The sequence below is a fragment of the Wolffia australiana genome, chromosome 6 (assembly GCF_029677425.1).
Source record: "Wolffia australiana isolate 7733 chromosome 6, ASM2967742v1".
Classification (NCBI taxonomy): Eukaryota; Viridiplantae; Streptophyta; class Magnoliopsida; order Alismatales; family Araceae; genus Wolffia; species Wolffia australiana.
In genome coordinates this window covers 4,860,001-4,879,604 of record NC_135840.1, presented here as the reverse complement: position 1 = coordinate 4,879,604, position 19,604 = coordinate 4,860,001, and the positions used below count along the sequence as shown (strand labels likewise).

Here is a 19,604-nt window from a genome sequence, read left to right as displayed (position 1 = left end):
TTTATTAGTATTAATGCATGATCTACATTTTTAGTAAATTATACCTGTTATCCTTGATGAATTTAATTTTTTTCAAAACCCTAACGATAATTCATTTAATGAAAATAGTTATTGATAATTTGAAGTAAAGATTTTTAATATGAGCACACATTATGTGCTATGTGACCTGAAAATGGTTGATGGATGAAGGCGAACGCGCTTGCATTCTTCCATTACGTATACGTTAGTCTGACCCATAATTCACATAGGAAGAACAGATGGATCACTCCCTTATCAAGTCGCTTGCAAGTTACATTAGTTAGGCTTTTCAGAATATAGCACTTGAGAAAGGGGCACCTAATTTAAGTCTTGGTAAGTTATAAACCTTCGTTAACTTTTGTGTATCGAATATCTACTTCTGATGTGGTGACTTGGACATTACTAAAGTTTAATCTTACGATTATGTAAGAAAATGTAGATAAGTTGGATAAATATAGACTCATCTAAATTATGATCGGGTAACTGGGTTTTAAAATATTGATGGAACATATATACACAATAGTATTACAATGTAAATTGTAGCGATAATTGTTAGGTCATGGAGGATACTTAGTAGGGTTTAAGCTAACTAATGGGCCCGAGGCCTTGTACTCTGTAATAGCCTAACCCTAGGAGATATTAATAAAAATAACTACTTCAGGCCCAACATGGGCCACCTAACTTCCCACTAAGGGCCCATTAGTGTAGGCCCAGTAGGGCCCATATATTAGGCCTAGTAGGGCCTAATATATGTTGGGCCTGACCACAGTCAGGCCCAACTCTCCAACGGCTGAAACCCAGCGGTTGGAGAGTCCAGCTGCTTTAAAAGCAGCTGGACCTCTCTGTTTCAAACAGTCATATATTCAAAATATATGACCGTTGGAAACAGGGAATATTCCTTAGGAATATTCCCTTTCTAAAAAGTGAAGTTTTTCTTCTATAAAAGGGGGCCCAGTTCAGCAATAAAAATTATTCCTTCTTGCCCCAAATTCTTCTCTCTTCTTTTTTCTCTTTCCATTAATCACAATAATTCATTATGAACTAATGCATTAAAGAGGGATATATGAAATGATTTGACCTGATATTTATGCAGGTTCTAACCTCTAATTATGTCATTGGTAAAATTCTCTCTTCCCTTATAATTACTGAAAATAACATCGGAAGACACACCTTTTACGTACAGACCACATAAAATCACAAGCTGCTGTGGATAAATTCATATTCAAGAAATTTGAAGCTGAGATCTTAAAGTGTGGTTAAGTGTTGATGGAAAAGTTATAAATGTTGTAAAAATTCATGGATTGTTAAATATTATTTTGAATTTCACTTATACAAAAATGGTTAAATATTATTTTACCTTACATAATTGATAATAAATACAAAGTAATGATAAATCTTGAGGCAGGTAGGTATTTGTATTTATTATCAATTATGTAAGGTAAAATATTTAAAGATTTGATGAGGTTTTATCAACCAGAAATCAGACATGTGAGTGGATGAGCTGGATTTTGCAATGGGTGGGTGAAGATTGCCACATGAGGAAATTGAACTTGTCCACCAAAAATAGTTAGGACAGCAGTAGATGGCGCATCAACGGCGCAACAGACAATGCATGAAAAACTAAAATTAGGAAAGTGATATATTGATGGACTAAAAGAAAAGTGGGGTAGTACATGAAAATGGAGAAGAAAGAAAATTTTCAGATCCCCCAGTGATATGAAATAATGAATAATAATTTGTTTGTTACTTTGCGAGGATGTTGAATATCAGTCCACACCATTTCAATGTCCAACAATCTTACTACTGAGACAGATATTACTTTGCCTTTTTGATGATGTACAAATTTTAAGCACTTTAAATGGATTTTGTGTTATATTATGCACTTGTAATGCATGTTTTGTATCTCTAAATTTTTGAAAACTTCTATACTTTAGTACATGTAATGGTAAGAAATTAATACAAAATTTTTACAACAAAATAAGCTTCTTCTGTAATCTTTGACCATCAAAATACGCCCTTCATAGTAGAATTTCTTTTCCCCATGCCTCCATCAATGATTTGTACTTACCTGGTCATCACCTTCATAGCGAAAGACAACAAATAAAACACGATGCTTATTTAAAATATGCATTATACGAGTGGCAATGTATGGGATGTGTACCTCGACATGATGCAACTACCCCATCTTTGCCATCCTCACCATCTGAATCCAGCTCCACCTCATTGTACCATCACTTGTTGTCCGCACTCAGCCAACAATTCATAGTGATGAGTGTTTCAATGCTTATCAGTGATAAATGTTCTATCTTGTATGTGACAATAGAGTGGCCCTCAGAGAACACGCGTTCAGCAAGAGCATTTGTTGCGCAAACGGACAATAGCTTCATTATAATGTGGTGGCGGACGTCGTCGAGGATATCGTCCGGTCAATACCAAGTATGATGGCTCGATACCGATAATAGATTGTGGTAATGAACGTTGACGCTGTCATCGTCCGACGGATAAATCCTAAGGGGTCGATGTGACTACGATGCAACAAAAGAATGTCCTACATGTCGTACGTGCAGGCTCCGACTCAAGTGAGGTGCCGAGCTCCAAGCTTGGACGGGGTCGCTGGGTGATGGCGACGGTGGCCTCTCGAACCTCGTCGGAGCAACAAGGATGTATACGGCCGAACGAAATCAGTCCGTAGGGCTCGCACGTAACGGACGGACTCATCTGTACCGGTACGACACTCAAATATAACATAGTTTCTCTACAATACCTCTCTCACCTACCTAGCCCGAGCGCGTTGGAGTCAAGAAGAAATTTGTACTGCAAGTGGTAATTAATCGAGCAATAAGAGAGGACGGCGTACCTCGTTAGCGCGTGGCTTGTGGGGCAGAGTTCGTCAACAGTCAATGGCGGACAGAGCGGTTGTGGCAGAGAGGCGCCAGAGAGCTAACGGCCGTTTGACAAGCGTTGGGATGCCGGAGCAATTGGAAGAGAAGAGAGCGAGGGAGAACGATGGCAACGTACTCAGACAACTACCAAGGCATGGCATGCATGACCCTTGGTTGAGGCCGGTGGACAGACTTGTCCGGCGGTGGCATAACCCGGGTCGGTGTAGGAACTGTCAGCGGTGCGTATTGACGACAATCGTGACTAAGAGCGTTCGCGATCTTGCCGACCCAGCCAGCCAGGTTGGCCTGGGAGTCAAGGCCCTAGGGATGCAAGGGACCAGTGCTCCGAGGGCCAGGGCACGATCGATGAAATGCCACTGAGGTATCAAGAACTTGTGTCGAGCAAGTGTTGAGCACCCTAAGCGGCTCTGACAGGTCATGACAAACGGAGGCAGCACGCTCAAGGTGATTTTTTGGCAGTCGAGCCAATGTCTGGCGAGAACGATAGGCATCCGAATTAGGGAGCACGATCTCTGGTCGGGCTCACGGGGATGTTGAGATCCTTGGGAGAGGGACCCTTAGCCAAGTATTCATGACACGGCTAGAGGAGTTTAGCGTTTCAAATTCCCCCGATCTGTTTACTCTACAGCATGGGAGAATCCTGCAGCGATGATGTCCCGTTCACACGTTTGCATCGAGATGCGAATGGTAAACAGATCGCTCGACGATTGTCATAAGCCCAGACCGGAGGTGCAGGGCGCATTCGGATACCAAGTCCTTCGCGCGCGTCGGGGGATCCCTTGCAATAGCATGGTCAGTTGCGGCGATCGTGGGATTTGGCACGGTCAACATGCGCGCGTTGCTTAATGCAATCTCTTAATTTAGCACGCGGGCTGATTCCTCACGACCCCGATGCCAATTTGACGACTGCTTGGGGACTTCTCAAGCTAGACTTGGCATGGCGTGGAGACTGTTCGACAGGAAGATCGCATGCAGATGACCAAGGAAGCTGGAAATCTTCTCAAGGCCTCTGGCGTTTCCCTTCTACCACCACTCGCCCTCCCCTCTCCTCTTCTTGTTCTTCCTTCTCTACAAAGGAGAGGTGAGACCAGAAAAACAACACACAAAATAACCCTTCTTCTTCCTGGTCTGAAGAACTAGGGCACCCCCCTCTTCCCTTATATAGGGGGAAGAGGTCAAATGGGCCCCCTTAAGTGGGTCAATGGGGGGGGGGATAAAATTAGGTCCATTAGGGGCCCTTATAGAATGGGCCCTCATTACACATAGAAGGGGAAAACTAAAAATTAAAAGAAAAAGGGGAAAAGACTAGAGGCCCCTTCCCATAACGATGAAAATGCAGGCACGGGATGCATTGCGATGCGATGAAAACAGGACGAGTACGAAGAAAACACAACATATGACTAAAAGAAAAAATGGTGAAATCAAGCTACGATGATCGAGTACTTTCACCCTGTCTTCGATGACAATGGTGGGCGGCGCAGACGGCGTCGTTGATGAACCTTGATGGTGTGCACCATCATAATGGAGGTAAGAAAGGGGAAGCATTTTGTCACTATGCAGGCCCACCAAGATAGTGGTGTGAACACTCCCTCATTTGGCACGACCTCTGTTAGATATTGGTTGAACTCGTCTAATGCTGACCTCATTGACACAGGTGCAGGTTGGACTTTTTACATAGTTCTCTATAGCCAAGAATCCAACTCTCTACCTTTTGGGTCATCCATTTCAAAGTGACCAGCCATTGCATGTGTCGGCGAGTCAGATGGTAAGAGAGATCATACATAGGCAATGGTTGACTCTCTGATGCCCTCACGAAGCATGTACCCTTTATGGAATGGGTCCATTAATGACACAAGAGTGATTGCTTCATTCAACCATAGAAGTTCTGGATATTGCGCTAATTTGTGTTGCATCACCTTGCATGCTTGCGCCATGTTACAACGATCTCCTTCATGCAATCGCCGACACAAGTGAAGAAGGTTCCCTATTTAATTTTCTTGACTACCTCCTCCATGTGGCACATGAGACCATTGATGAGAAATAACACATTACATATGGCCGGTGTCTCTATTTGGCAAACATGATAAGTGGATATAGAGAACCGCTCAAGGATGCGACAAAATTCTTTCACCAACTCCCACTCGTCCTTCGATATCTTCGTCGACTTGGCCTTCATTGCCTTCATCGGGCTCTACTACTTGGGCAGAAGGAATGCCAAAGCTTTTAATTGCTGCTTGGATGACAATGTGTAATATGTGTGCCACACATGAGATGTGACTCCTGGAGCTAAACGTCAGGTTCACGCTCTTTATCTTCTTTCCAATCACTGACAACATCCTCTTATTTGCGGAGCTATTATCAGTAGTCACAGCGTAAACCTGCATGAACACATTTCATATATAAAATCACATGTCTAATTTCCAAGATACGTTCAGTATTCATTGATGACCTTTGATCACAGGCAGAGTTCTTCCAGGACCTAGAGAACAATGGACTCCATGGTGTCCCCATCTTGCTTGTCTACAATCTCTCGGATGGCAAGTACTCGCTCTAGGTACACCCATTTCTCGTCCACAAAATGAACGGTGATGCCTAGAAGACCAGTACCGTTCTCCACAGTCCATGCGTCTATAGTAAGGGACACTCGGTCGACGCTCTCCCATAGCTTCTTCAAGTCTCCCTTCATGCGACCATGCATTTGGATCGTCCACTGCTTCATGACCTTCACACTTGGGGGGTCCAAGTCCAACTATGTCGTGTCGCGCCACAACTCCTTGAATGTGACATTCTAAACGGTGCTCCACGGGGAATCTGTTAAGCATATGAAACACGCAATGATGTTTTTCGTCTCATTAGGGGTATGCCCTCTTATAGGTCCTCGTCGGCTTGGCCCTTCCTGTGGTTGGCCATCCATGACCTTGGTTATAAGCGGTTGATCCTTGTTGACCACCACCGTCCCTTTAGCTCCGCATGATGAGCAGGATGACAAGATTTGAAATGTCTCCAAAATACATTGGTGCTCTTGTCATCTTGTCGCTTGATCATTTTTCTCTTATTAGGTGGGTTCATCTCTCGGCACAACAAGCATGCATAGTACCCATTGCCAATATTTTCAAAGTTGTCCATGATGACTGATCGGTTGATTGAGGGTGACTCTGTACAGCACGAGATGTTCCCGCGTTGGTATCTTCATGACTGTTGGCTCTTGCAACAGAGAAATCTTGGGGCAGGGCATTACCTCTAGGTGGGTTGATTGTTCTAAGAAGCATAAGTCGTTTATCTTAACAAGGAATAGAGTATTGCAACTTCATACACAAACAAACAAACATAAACACAAGAGTAAGCTAGAGTAGTACAAAAAACTAAGCACAATAAGAAGACAACGGACAAAACAATAATCAATAACACAGTAAATACTTTGTTACAAACATAAGAGAAGAAGAAAAAGTAAGAAGAGATGAGACGAAGAAAAAGTGAACTGAGAGGAGAAGAAGAAAGAGGAAGACGAGAAGAGCAGAGGATAAAAGAATGAGGAGTGAAGAGGAGGGGAAAAGAGGAGAAGAGGAGAATAAAAAGAAAGTAAGGAAAAAATAGCAGAAGAAAAAGTAAGAACAGAAGAGAAGAAGAAAAAGCAAGAAGAGAAGAGAAGAAGAAAAAGTGAGAAGGGAAGAAAGGAGTATAAAAGAATGAGGAGTGGAGAGGAGGGAAAAAGAGGAGAAGAGGAGAGAAAGAAACAATATAAGATGAGAAGAAAAACTAAGAAGAGAAGAGAAGAAGAAAAAGTAAGAAGAGAAGAGATGAAGAAAGAGGAAGAAGGGAAGAGAAGAGGATAAAAGAAAGAGGAGTGGAGAGGAGGGGAAAAGAGGAGAAGAGGAGAACAAAAAGAAAGAAGATAAGATGAGAAGAAAAATTAAGAAGAGAAGAGATGAAGAAAAAGTAAGAAGAGAAGAGATGAAGAAAGAGGAAGAAGGGAAGAGAAGAGGATAAAAGAAAGAGGAGTGGAGAGGACGGGAAAAGAGGAGAAGAGGAGAACGAAAAGAAAGAAGATAAGATGAGAAGAAAAAGTAAGAAGAGAAGAGATGAAGAAAGAGTAAGAAGAGAAGAGAAGAAGAAAGAGGAAGACGAGAAGAGAAGAGGAAAAAAGAATGAGGAGTGGAGAGGAAAAGAGGAGAAGAGGAAAGAAGCTAAGATGAGAAGAAAAAGTAAGAAGAGAATAGATGAAGAAAGAGTAAGAAGAGAAGAGAAAAAGAAAGAGGAAGACGAGAAGATAAGAGGAAAAAAGAATGAGTAAAGAGGAGGTAAAAACAGGAGAATAATAGAAGAAAAATGAAGAGAGGAAAAAAATAACAGAAGAAAAAGTAAGAAGAGAAGAGAAGAAGAAAGAGGAAGACGAGAAGAGAAGAGGAAAAAAGAATGAGGAGTGGAAAGGAGAGAAAAACGGGAGAAGATCAAAGAAGGGAAAAATAGGAGGAGAGGAGAGGAGAAAGAAAGAAGATAAGAGAAGAAGAAAAAGTAAGAAGAATAGAGAAGAAGAAAAAGTGAGGAGAGAAGAGAAGAAGATACAGGAAGACGAGAAGAGATGACGATAAAAGAATGAGGAGTGGAGAGGAGGGAAAAAGAGGAGAAGAGAAGAAGAGAAGAAGAGGAAAAAGAAAGAGAGGAAAAAAATAGCAGAAGAAAAAGTACAAAGAGAAGAGAAGAAGAAAGACGAAGGCGAGAAGAGAATAGAAAAAAGAATGCGGAGTAAAGAGGGAAAAGCAGGAGAAGAGGAGAGGAGAAAGAAAGAAGATAAAAGAAGAAGAAAAAGTAAGAAGAGGAGAGAAGAAGAAACAAGAAGACGAGAAGAGATGAGGATAAAAGAATGAGGAGTGAAGAGGAGGGGAAAAGATGAAAAGAGGAGAAGAAAAAGAAAGAGAGGAAAACATAGCAGAAGAAAAAGTAAGAAGAGAAGAGAAGAAGAAAAAATAAGAAGGGAAGAGAAGAAGATAGAGGAAGAAGGGAAGAGAAGAGGAAAAAAGAATGAGGACAAGAGAGGAGGGAAAAAGAGGAAAAGAGGAGAAGAGAAAGAAAGAAAGATAAGATGACAATAAACATTAAGAAGGGAAGAGGAAGGGGAAGAGGAGAAGATAAAGAAAGAAGATAAGGTGAGAAGAAAAATTAAGAAGAGAAGAGAAGAAGAAAGAGGAAGACGAGAAGAGAAAAAGAAAGAGGAAGAAGGGAAAAAGTGGAGAAGAAGAGAAGAGAAAGAAAGAAGATAAGAGAAGAAAAAAAAGTAAGAAGATAAGAGAATATGAAAAAGTAAGAAGAGAAGAGAAGAAGAAAGAGGAAGAAGGGAAGAGAAGAGGATAAAGGAATGAGGAGTGGAGAGGAAGGAAAAAAGGGAGAAGAGAAAGACGATAAGATAAGAAAAAGAAGTTAGAATATATGAGAAGAAGAAAAAGTGAGAAGAGAAGAGAAGGAGGAGGAAGGCAAGAAGATAAGAAGATAAAAGAATGAGGAGTGGAGAGCAGGGGAAAAGAGGAGAAGAGAAGAAAAATAAATAGGAGAAGAGAAATCAAATTGAACATCTTAACAGTCAAGTTGAACATTAAAAATCGTATAATGATAAATTAAAACGCAATATAACACTTCTTCATAAAAATGTGTTACATGAATTGTATGAGTTATACAGTCTGTGATACATGAGTTATAGAAATTTACCGATTCCCAAATGGATTGAAAAATAATAACTAAATAATCAACACAGAATTAAATATATAATGGGTCAAAATATCAAATTAAAAAGACAAATTTAAACTTACAAGACTAGAATGCAAAAGCTAAATCCCTTGAAGAATATAAATAAATTATCATTACACATACTTTCACTTGAAAAGCATGCAATCATGATGGAAATTTCAACATTTTACTTAGAAAGAAATGACTGAACCCATGTGAATTACAACAACGAATAAGAAGAAGAAGAATATGAGAATTAGAGGAAGAAGAAGATGAGAACTAGCGGAAGAAGAAGGGGTGAATTAGCAGAAGAGGAAGAAGAAGAGAGAATTCCAGGAAGGAGAAGGGAAAGAAATGAAAGAATGGGAAGAAGGCGGAGAGGGAGAAGAAGGGGAATATGGGGAAGAACGGGAAGAAGATGAAGAGGAAGGAGGAGGAAGATGAGAAGAAGAAGCAGAGAATAAGAGAGCTCATCGCTGTACGCCGATGCCACTGTCCCCGCCGTGCCACCGCCTGCCGTCTGCCGTCCGCCAAGGTACCAAAATTTTTAAAACAAAAATTAGGTAATTAGGTTATATATGTTGGATATCAAAATTTGATATCCAACATAGATATCTGATATCGTCATCCTCCCCCTAAGACGGAGGCGGAAGACGACATCAAGACGGATATCGATGTTGGATATCTTTACTGTAGCAACCGATATCTGGATATCAAAAAAGACGGATACCAGAAATTTTCTTTCTGGTATCCGATACAGCATTCATCCAGATAGCGTAATCCAATACCAGTATCGGGACGGGTGATCCCTACCCCCAGTTGTTGCCAAGGCCCTTCCGCTTTCACTGCACCCAAGTGTGGCTCTATTAGAGCCATCGATCTTCCATGAACATCCGCCTCTGCACCATTTCGTGGAGTCCTGTCACCGTTTCCATTCGTACGCCGGAGTTCCACTCCTGTGAAGACCGAGAGCACACCCACACTGTGCCTCTATGCGCTCTCGTTGTGTCTCCAACACTTGGAATTCGCTGAGTCTAGCCAACTGAACATCACCTTCGCACCCTGTCTAGTGACGCCGCTGACACTGACCAATTGCGCGTTGCATTCCTGCCCATCGTCACAATCGACCGGGGTTCAGCCCCATTTGTATGCTCGCAGTCATCCCTTTGGAATGCTCTCTTATTTTTGTTAGTACCTTCTGAGCACGTCTCCACCGTCGGGGTCAGGATAGAGATAGATAGGCTTATTGCTCTGAGAGGTAGGACTTTTGAAGGCCTCTCCTTGGTTGGATTCGTCAAGAGTGCACACAGTAGCAGCAATCACCGTCCTGATGGCGTCAGCCTTCAACCCGTCATCTAGGTCATTGGGAGCGTATTGGCATTCCCAGGCCTCTTTTCCTTTGACTTACTAGTGGCTGATGTCAAATGATGCCCTGTTTGTACCTCTTGAATTTTATGTCATCTTCGCATCTGCATCCAACCGCAACTCACCCGCCTAACTGACTCTGTAACAGTCATCGGATCTCAACCCATCGTTCTGCATCAGCATCCTCATTACAAGGCAAGAGTGCAAAGTAGTGAATGGTAGCACTAACAACGAACAAGATGAGATGAAAGGAAAAGTCACAACATGATTGGGAAGTCTTTTATATTATTTCAAATAAGAGTTGTGATTTCATAAAATTGACTCGTGACAACGTATAATTGTTTTTCAAAAATTTTCTCAGGAACCTGTCATTTTACAAATAGGTCCATGGCCAAGAATGTCGCAACATGTCAAAGTTTTTTGATACATGGTGTAAACTTTGTTGTTCCTGAATTCTAGTTATTATGAGTTCTGATTCACTTTTATTTTTATAGCTAAGAAAATATGTAGTTCATGATTTCTTAAGTATGATACATAACATACTTAATTATAATGGACCATAATTCTACCTTGACCTTACAAAAAAAATTTATTTAAATAGAATCATTATGTGGAACAGAATTTGTAGAAGCACATGCCAAAGTTTTTGATACATGGTGTAAACTTTGTTGTTCATGAATTCTCGTTATTATGAGTCATGATTCATTTTTATATTTATAGCTAAGAAAATGCTCAGTTCATGATTTCTTAAGTATGCTACATAACATAATTATAATGGACCATAATTCTACCTTCACCTTACAAAAAAATGTTTATTTAAAAAGAATCATTATGTGGAACAGAATTTCTAGAAGTACGTGCAATAAAACTTAATTTAAATTTCATATTTAACCTCTGAAGTTTACTCCACAATCTGATTTCTTAAATTTTTAAGTGTCCAAATAAGTAATCTATAACCTTAGTAATATACTATGCTAATGTATAACCTTAGAAATGGTTTCTGTACTATCTAGACAGTGAGTTTTTTAGATCATCCTTCATAGCACCGATTATTCAAAAAATGGTTAACGGATCAAGAGTATTAGGAGCCATTTTTCTATTTTTTTGTCTTTACATTTGAAACTTTAACAACGACTTCATGAATTACAAGTCTGACAAAGCTTATTGAAAGGACACGTCTTCTTGGACTTATTAAATTGCTGTTCATCAAACACGACCCCAATTATTTCCTATCTGGCTAGTGGAAATATTAACCATTTCTTACATTCATGAACAGTCATCCGTAAATTAATTTTCTAGAGTGATAAACTTGTATGTTTTATTGTTCAAAATAAAATTCAATATTTATGAAATGCCACTAATTCAGGGAGAATATCTAGTAAATTTAATTAAACTTATACAGCATAAAGACAATAAAATTTCTAATTTTTTTTGAAACTGGCACTAATAACGCTAAAACCCCAAATTTTATGGTTCATGATTACAAAATTTTCATGAAGCAAGTAAACTATCAAAGTAACTTTCCTAAGATGTTACCAAGTATGTTCACCATCTTGTTGCAATCTGGCCTACTTAATCATTTTTCTTCTGTAATACTGTTATCAGACGTCATTCTGATTTATTTGTGCAACAGATGACACCAATAATGATAATGGATGGCAGTTCAGATAAAAGACCTGAAACCCTAATGCCCAGTTCAATTTTATAGCTCAATATTTATAGACCCATTTCGTTAATGTACAAAATACATCAAGAAAAGAATACATTCTTGAAAAATGTATAGCTAATTTCAAAAGTAACATAAATATCAAAAAATGCATTACTCAAATGGTAACACAAATACCAATGTCTACAATACCCATTATGAAATCCAGGAAAAAACATGGTAAATACTGTTTCCATAAATTCTCGGTTCCACCCTTGCCAAATCATCAAGATAAATAAAAAAAAGTATAATTAATTTTAAAAGTAACATAAATATCAAAACCAGGGTTACTTAAACGGAAAGATCAATACCAATTTCTGCAATGCCCATCATAAAATCCAGGAAAAAACACACTAAAATACTGTTAACATGAATCCTCACTTCCACCCTTGGCTAATCGTCAAAATGCCTCAAGAAAAGACTACATTATTAAAAAATGCAAAGCTAATTTAAAAAGTAACATAAATATCAAAACATGCATTACTCAAAGGGTAACACCAAAACCAATTTCTGCAATACCCATCATGAAATCTAGGAAAAAATACAATAAGATGATGTTTCCATAAATCCTCACTTCCATCCTTGCCTAATCTTCAAAATACATCAAGAAAAGAATACATACTTTAAAAATATATATCAAAACATGCATTACTAAAGGGGTAACACCAAAACCAATTTCTGCAATAGACATCATGAAATCCTGCAAAAATACACCAAAATACTGATACTAAAAATCCTCACTTCCACCCTTGGCTAATCGTCAAAATACATCAAGAAAAGACTACATTCCTTGAAAATGTATAATTAATTCAAAAACTAACATAAATATCAAAACATTCATTACTTAAAGGGTAACACCAAAACCAATTTCTGCTATCCCATCATGAAATCCCGCAAAACAATGCACCAAAATACTGACACTACAAATCATCGCTTCCACCCTGGGCTACTCATCAAAATACATAAAGAAAAAAAAGATAATTAATTTCCAAAGTAACATAAATATCAAAACCAGTGTTACTTAAATGGTATCATCGAATCAATTACTGCAATACCCGTCAAGAAATCCTAATTTCCATAAATACTGTTTCCATAAATCCTAATTTCCACACTCTTGGGCTAACCGTCAACGGAACGGTTGACGGTTCCCACACTGTCGCTCGCTTATCTATCATCTACATTTCGCCATGGAGTTTGGGGGTTGAAGCACGAGATGTCCGCCCATGGCGACCTCCTCCTCCTCCGCGCTCAGACCCTCCGCCTCGCCTCCCGAGCGAGACGCCGGCGAAGCCTACGCGCCATCGCCTCCACGGCGGGCGAGAAGAGCAAGGTCGTCGTCCTCTCCGGCCCGACCGGCGCGGGGAAGACGAAGCTAGCGCTCGAGCTCGCCAAGCGCATCAATGGCGAGATAATCAGCGCGGACTCCGTCCAGATCTACCGCGGCCTCGACGTGGGCTCCGCCAAGCCGTCGATCGAATCCCGCGACGGCGTCCCCCACCACCTCCTCGACGTCCTCGACCCCGCCGAGGACTACTCCGTCGGGCAGTTCTTCCACGACGCGCGCGCCGCCACGGCCGCCGTCGTGGCCCGCGGCCGCGCCCCCATCGTCGTCGGCGGCACCGGCCTCTACCTCCGCTGGTTCACCCACGGCAAGCCCCCCGTGCCCGCCGCGACCGCCGCCGGCTCGGCCGCCGCCGCCGCCGAGCTCCTCCCCTTCCAGAAATCCGCCCGCTGGTCCGACGCCGTCGAGCTCGTGGCCACCGCCGGCGACCCCCTGGCCCGAGCCCTCCCCGCCAACGACTGGTACCGGCTCCGGCGCAGCCTCGAGATCGTCCGGTCCACCGGCTCGCCCCCCTCCGCCTTCCCCCTCCCCCACAAGACCCACGCCGCCGAGCTCGACTACGACTTCCTCTGCTTCTTCCTCTCCGCGCCGCGGCTCGGGCTGTACCGCGCCATCGACCGCCGGTGCGAAGAGATGGTCGAGGGGCTGCTCGCCGAGGCCGCCTGGCTGCTGGACCGCGGGCTCCTCCCCAATACCGCGTCGGCCACTCGCGCCATCGGCTACCGCCACGCCATGGAGTACCTCCTCCATTGCAGGGAGCTCGCCGGAGACTGCTCTAGAGAGGACCTGCTCGCCTTCCTCGCCGAGTTCCAGAAGGCCTCCAGGAACTTCGCCAAGAGGCAGATGACTTGGTTCCGGAGCGAGACCAATTACCTGTGGCTGGACGCGTCCAGGCCCATGGAAGAGGTGCTCGGCTTCGTCATCGACGCCTTCCAGGCGCCGCCCGGGAGCCCCGCCCCCGCCCACGGTATCGGCTTGAAGAAGCTCTCCCTTGGCCGCCACGAGAGCTTCGAGCTCAAGGCCTACCGCCCCCAGAACACGATCTTCGCCCAGGCCCAGAATTGTGACATGGTACTCGACTGGATACGACGGACTCAGCCCCCTCCTCGTAGCATGAAGATGAATCTTGACTCTGCTCCTGAAGTTGCGCCTTCATTTACCGCGTAAGTTGCTCCTCAACTCACGCCTTCATTGATTTCTTAACATTCAGATGAATTTCTCGCTCTTAACTGCTGTCGGACCTTCTATATCCAGTGGATATCATAGTATGAAGATTCTTTGACTTTATAACATTCATATGAATTTCTTGCTCTTAACTGCTGTCGTACCTTCTATATCCACTGGATATCATAGTATGAAGATTCTTTGACTTTGTTACATTCAAATGTCTCGCCCTTAACCACTGTCGGACCTTCTATATCCACTGGATACCATAGTATGAAGATTCTTTGACTTTGTAACATTCGGATGAATTTCTCGCTCTTAACCACTGTCGGACCTTCTATATCCACTGGTTATTATAGTATGAACAGTCTTTGACTTTGTAACATTCAGATGAATTTCTTGCTCTTAACCGCTGTCGCACCTTCTATATCCACTGGATACCATAGTATGAAGATTCTTTGACTTCATAACATTCAGATGAATTTCTCGCTCTTAACCACGGTCGGACCTTCTATATCCACTGGATATCATCGTATGAAGATTCATTGAGTTCATAACATTCAGATGAATTTCTCGCTCTTAACCATTGTCGGACCTTCTATATCCACTGGATATCATCGTATGAAGATTCTTTGACTTCATAACATTCAGATGAATTTCTCGCTCTTAACTGCCGTTAAACCTTCTATAACCACTAGATATCATAGTATGAAGATTCATTGACTTTGTAACATTCAGATGAATTTCTCGTTCTTAACTGCTATCGCACCTTCTATATCCACTGGATACCAAAGTATGAAGATTCATTGACTTTGTAACACTCAGATGAATTTCTCGCTCTCAACCCTTGTCGGACCTTCTATATCCACTGGATACCATAGTATAAAGATTCTTTGACTTTGTAACATTCAAATGTCTCGCACTTAACCACTGTCGGACCTTCTATATCCACTGGATACCATAGTATGAAGATTCTTTGACTTTGTAACATTCAGATGAATTTCTCGCTCTTAACCACTGTCGGACCTTCTATATCCACTGGATATCATAGTATGAAGATTCATTGACTTCATAACATTCAGATGAATTTCTCGCTCTTAACTGCCGTTAAACCTTCTATAACCACTGGATATCATAGTATGAAGATTCATTGACTTTGTAACACTCAGATGAATTTCTCGCTCTCAACCCCTGTCGGACCTTCTATATCCACTGGATATCATAGTATGAAGATTCTTTGACTTCATAACATTCAGATGAATTTCTCGCTCTTAACTGTCGTTGAACCTTCTATAACCACTGGATATCATAGTATGAAGATTCATTGACTTCATAACATTCAGATGAATTTCTCGCTCTTAAGTGCCGTCGAACCTTCTATAACCACTGGATATCATAGTATGAAGATTCATTGACTTCATAACATTCAGATGAATTTCTCGCTCTTAAGTGCCGTCGAACCTTCTATAGCCACTGGATATCATAATATGAAGATTCTTTTACTTTGTAATTCAGATGAATTTCTCGTGCTTAACTGCTGTTATACCCTCTATCCACTGGATAACATTGATTAGCATCACCTTTGATACATCAATATGGCTCTGCTCCCAGTTGTAAACTTGCTCATTATCTTCAAGATAAGTTTCTTTCATATATCCGCTGGATAATGCTTTTTCATCACTCCTGAAGTTGCGACTTTGTCATCATCCATACACACTAGTTGCAAAGATTAACGGAGTCCCAGAGAAGATGGCAGTAGAGGATGAATAATCTTTCAAATGTACCTTGTAAGATACACATGCAAAAACCAATTATCATACGGTTTTAAAAATATTTTTTATGTGTATACCATGCTGGTTTGATTCTCCTATTCTCGGAGACGCATGCTCTCAAACTGAGGACAAATTTGATTGAGATAGAAGATTTCAATTGCAACGCAGCCATATTTGATTATCCACTGCTGTTCTGAATCTCACTAGAAACAAGTCTATGCGATCTGGTCTGGCTACTTTCACAAGTAAAAAGCTTGGTTTGGAATGTAATATAAAATTAGCGCAGTTGACCAAACCTGTAAGCAGAAAAAGGGTTGGCGATTGCTCGATCCATTTTTCTACATGTATAATTTGTCTCACAGTTGCATGCCTTTTTCACCTCAGTCTCGGGTGCAGTTGGTATCTCTATCTTCTCTCTGTCCGTTTCTCCATCTACTTCTCACTAATTTGAGGTCATATTTTGAACCCGTGGCTACTTGGCGTGGGGAAGAGATTAAGAGACCCTACGATGAGTTCCTAAACTAAATAATTCTCCTTTCTTTGTTGTTTAATTAGTCATCCGGTCTCTCGTGTCAAAAACATCTCTCAGTTATTAAGAAAATTAGGACGGAAGATAAAAACGAGAGAGAGAGAGTGGAAAAGAGAACCATTTAACTTTTTTTGAAACTTTTCAAGCAGCGAACTTTTCTCCGAATGCTGAAAATTATATTAAACGAGTTTTTTCATACATTTGGATGGTTTGGAACATATCTTTCTTTTTCATTACTTGAATCATGTCAGAATAACTAAAATAGGTGAGGAACTTTTTAGAGCTAATAACTTTCATTGAATCTGACGGGGGCTTTAACAAGTCATGATAATAAATTCATAAAAGATGAGCTCATTTAAAGGCAATCGGTACAACCTTTGAGCACACAATGGAGTGATTCCACTCGTTAAGACCATCATCTGAAGTATCTAAGATATGACTGAGTCCATCTTCATGAAACGAAATAGATGCATGTGTCCTTGATTCCAAGTGGATAAAAGTATGTCTTAATAGTTGTGCAGGTTGGCCAACACTATAATTGTATTAAAGCGTAACTGGGTAAAAATGTATCACAAAATATCATGCTATGTATAGCCATATGAAACACTTACACGAACGGTCAATTTAGTGCTTTCAAGTTACTCTATCATGAACCAACACTTGATGATAAGTCGGCAATAGATCTATGTTTCTGAGTAATCTGACACGTTATATTACTTTCCATGAAAATTATTACACCTAACCTATTTGCAACAAATTCCAAGCTTCAGATAAAAAAATTCCTGCACATCATAAAAAATCATAGGTGAATCGATTGAATTTTCAAATCAATTGCCTTTAAATAATCATAGCTTTGAATTTTCAAATCAATTCAGAACAACGATGGTAATTATATAAATTAAAAATGGCAGCATCCTAATTTGAGACAATCTTAAAATATTTGAAAAATTACTATATTTATAGTTTCAAATATTAACTTTATCATTCTAGATGTTGAGATTAACGCCCACTTTCTGATTTGAGGAAAGAAATGGAAATGTACGATAATAGTAATCTTTTTTACCGGGAAAATGTAGAAAGTTTTTTATAGCTTTTACTCTGAAAGTTTTAGAGGTTGGAAGCAAACTGTATATAAACCTGAGCGCAGTTTTGAACTTGGGTTATGAGATTATGATGAAAGACCTGTACTCTCCTTATGGGGAGCTTAAAACATAAGTTTTTCAAATATTTATACATCTATGTAATGTGTAAATATTTGAAAAGGTCGACTTTGAAAGTTAAATAATATGACTCTGGTGAATGAAAATATGTGTAAATATTAAGCATAGTGGGGAGCTTAATGTATTTCACAAATACAAGACCATATTTTATGTTACCTGCGGGTATGGTGTCAAGATTTCTGAGTTATCATTCTACTCATCACTTTGGAGCTGTAAAAATAACTATGAGCAATTTTTGTGGAACCAAAGGATTTGGATTATTCTATGATATGTCATCTAATCCTCAATTAAATGGTCATGTGGATGAAGACTAGGCAGGAGAAAGAGATGAAGAAAAGATTACTAGGGTATATGCTCTATTATTCTCTCGATAGATGTTTCATGGAACTAAAAGAAACAGGTGACAATTTCACTATCTTCCTAAACTATGTGGCTGCAGCAATTGAATTTTAACGCCGCATATGGCTCTGTATGATCTTGAAAGATCTTCGATTTGATGAAAGAGATTTTATATAGTTTTGAGATCACAGGTCAACAATTCATATGGATAAGAATCTGGTATTTCATGGAATAACATATCATTGGGAGATAAAGCATCACTATATCTTAAAACATGACAATGGGGGAAGGATTAACATGCAACAGGTTGGACTGGGGAGCAAGTAGTTGATAGATTTACCAAGGTTTTGGGTCAAGAAGGATTCGATAAGATTAGAGACCATTTGTTTTTGAAGCAGTCACCACTAAGGAATGAATAATTGCAATGTTGACTTATGCTGGTAAGGAGACCATTGCCTTAAGTGGGTTTGCTTGGACTATGTTATGTTTGAAAAATATTTTGTATTTCATTGGAGATTTTCATCTTTTATTTTTAGTTATTGCGTTAACTGGTAATGCGATAACCATAAATATGTAGCTTGAGTTTTAATTCAAGCTAGAATACATAAATACATAGTTGCGAGTAGAAGCGTCTAGATGTTCATGAATGTCAGTTGGAATACATTGCTTGAGTTTTAAGTCAAGTTCTTATTTTATTGCACCCATTTTTATGTATCCTGCACTGCATATCCAAGATAGGCTGCGATGTGCCTCCAAGATTTAACATGATGATGACCCTCTATGGCTGTATTTCTCTTGGAGCTTTGTCTATGTGGTGGGCCAGCTAGTGATACGTCAAACTCGCCAATGATTTAAGAAGTGATGGATATCATGTGGTCGTCAAGCCAATAACACTTCCATGATTTGGATAAGTTCATTGAAATGAATATTTAACCTATTAACCATATGTCAATCTGGTTAATAAATTAAAAGCCACCCCCTGTCCCCCTCATTTCTTTCTCTAACTCTTAACTAACTCCACAGGTACTTGATGGTGAGGAGATCAACATGTTCTTCAAGAAGAGTTGGACAAGGAAAGTATATCCAACATCAATTTAATTTAATTGGATATATTTGATCATGTTTGACCGTTTTTGGGCAAACAAAAGGTTTCATCTAATTTTTTACGAGCTACTAGTAATTTTCAAAGTTTAATTATAGAAAATTAAGAAATGGGTATTTGTTTTCGAAAAATAGCCAAATCGGGCCGTTCCCAAGGCCGAATACAAGGATAACCGTCCGATCTTCTTTGCGAAGATCGGACGGCTACTAGGGTCTTAGTATGACTGTTATTAGAACAGGCGGAGAAGCGAGTTCTTCATTTCGAATTTTGGCCAACGAAAACGATTTTGGGGTGAGCTCGGGAGACGACGACGGCGAGGGCTATGGCGATCGAAGGTCTGGCTTTGGCGCTGCCATGGCAATGGCGGTGTCGACTGTCGAGCTATGGAGCGGCGGCGATGGCTATAGCAGCGATGATCTCGGTTGAC

General features: G+C 40.5%; 2 protein-coding genes and 1 long non-coding RNA gene across 3 annotated transcripts in view; 2 read left to right on the top strand and 1 right to left on the bottom strand.

Moving 5' to 3' along the window:
- Positions 1 to 1,907: 1,907 nt before the first annotated feature.
- LOC144704257 (uncharacterized) lies at positions 1,908 to 8,942 on the bottom strand. The gene is made up of 2 exons (XM_078576611.1): positions 2,180 to 8,942; positions 1,908 to 2,097 (listed from the first exon to the last, which is right to left on the bottom strand). Exon 1 carries the CDS (start codon positions 8,013 to 8,015, stop codon positions 6,678 to 6,680), a length of 1,338 nt encoding a protein of 445 aa, XP_078432737.1. The 5' UTR covers positions 8,016 to 8,942; the 3' UTR covers positions 1,908 to 2,097; positions 2,180 to 6,677.
- A 3,971-nt stretch (positions 8,943 to 12,913) lies between these two features.
- On the top strand, positions 12,914 to 14,343 carry IPT9 (isopentenyltransferase 9). The gene has a single exon (XM_078577281.1). The coding sequence runs from the start codon at positions 12,923 to 12,925 to the stop codon at positions 14,216 to 14,218; it is 1,296 nt and encodes a 431-aa protein (XP_078433407.1). The 5' UTR covers positions 12,914 to 12,922; the 3' UTR covers positions 14,219 to 14,343.
- Positions 14,344 to 19,423: 5,080 nt separating this feature from the next.
- The window catches only part of LOC144704786 (uncharacterized), a 531-nt gene continuing 350 nt past the window's right edge, over positions 19,424 to 19,604 (top strand). The window contains exon 1 of the long non-coding RNA XR_013581905.1: positions 19,424 to 19,604. This exon is cut by the window's right edge and continues 105 nt beyond it. This is a non-coding gene — a long non-coding RNA (uncharacterized LOC144704786).

Bases quoted from the DNA above. Each gene is read 5' to 3' on its own strand.
- LOC144704257 (XM_078576611.1), bottom strand. From the start codon at position 8,015: ATGTTTATTGTCATCTTATCTTTCTTTCTTTCTCTTCTCCTCTTTTCC.
- IPT9 (XM_078577281.1), top strand. From the start codon at position 12,923: ATGTCCGCCCATGGCGACCTCCTCCTCCTCCGCGCTCAGACCCTCCGC.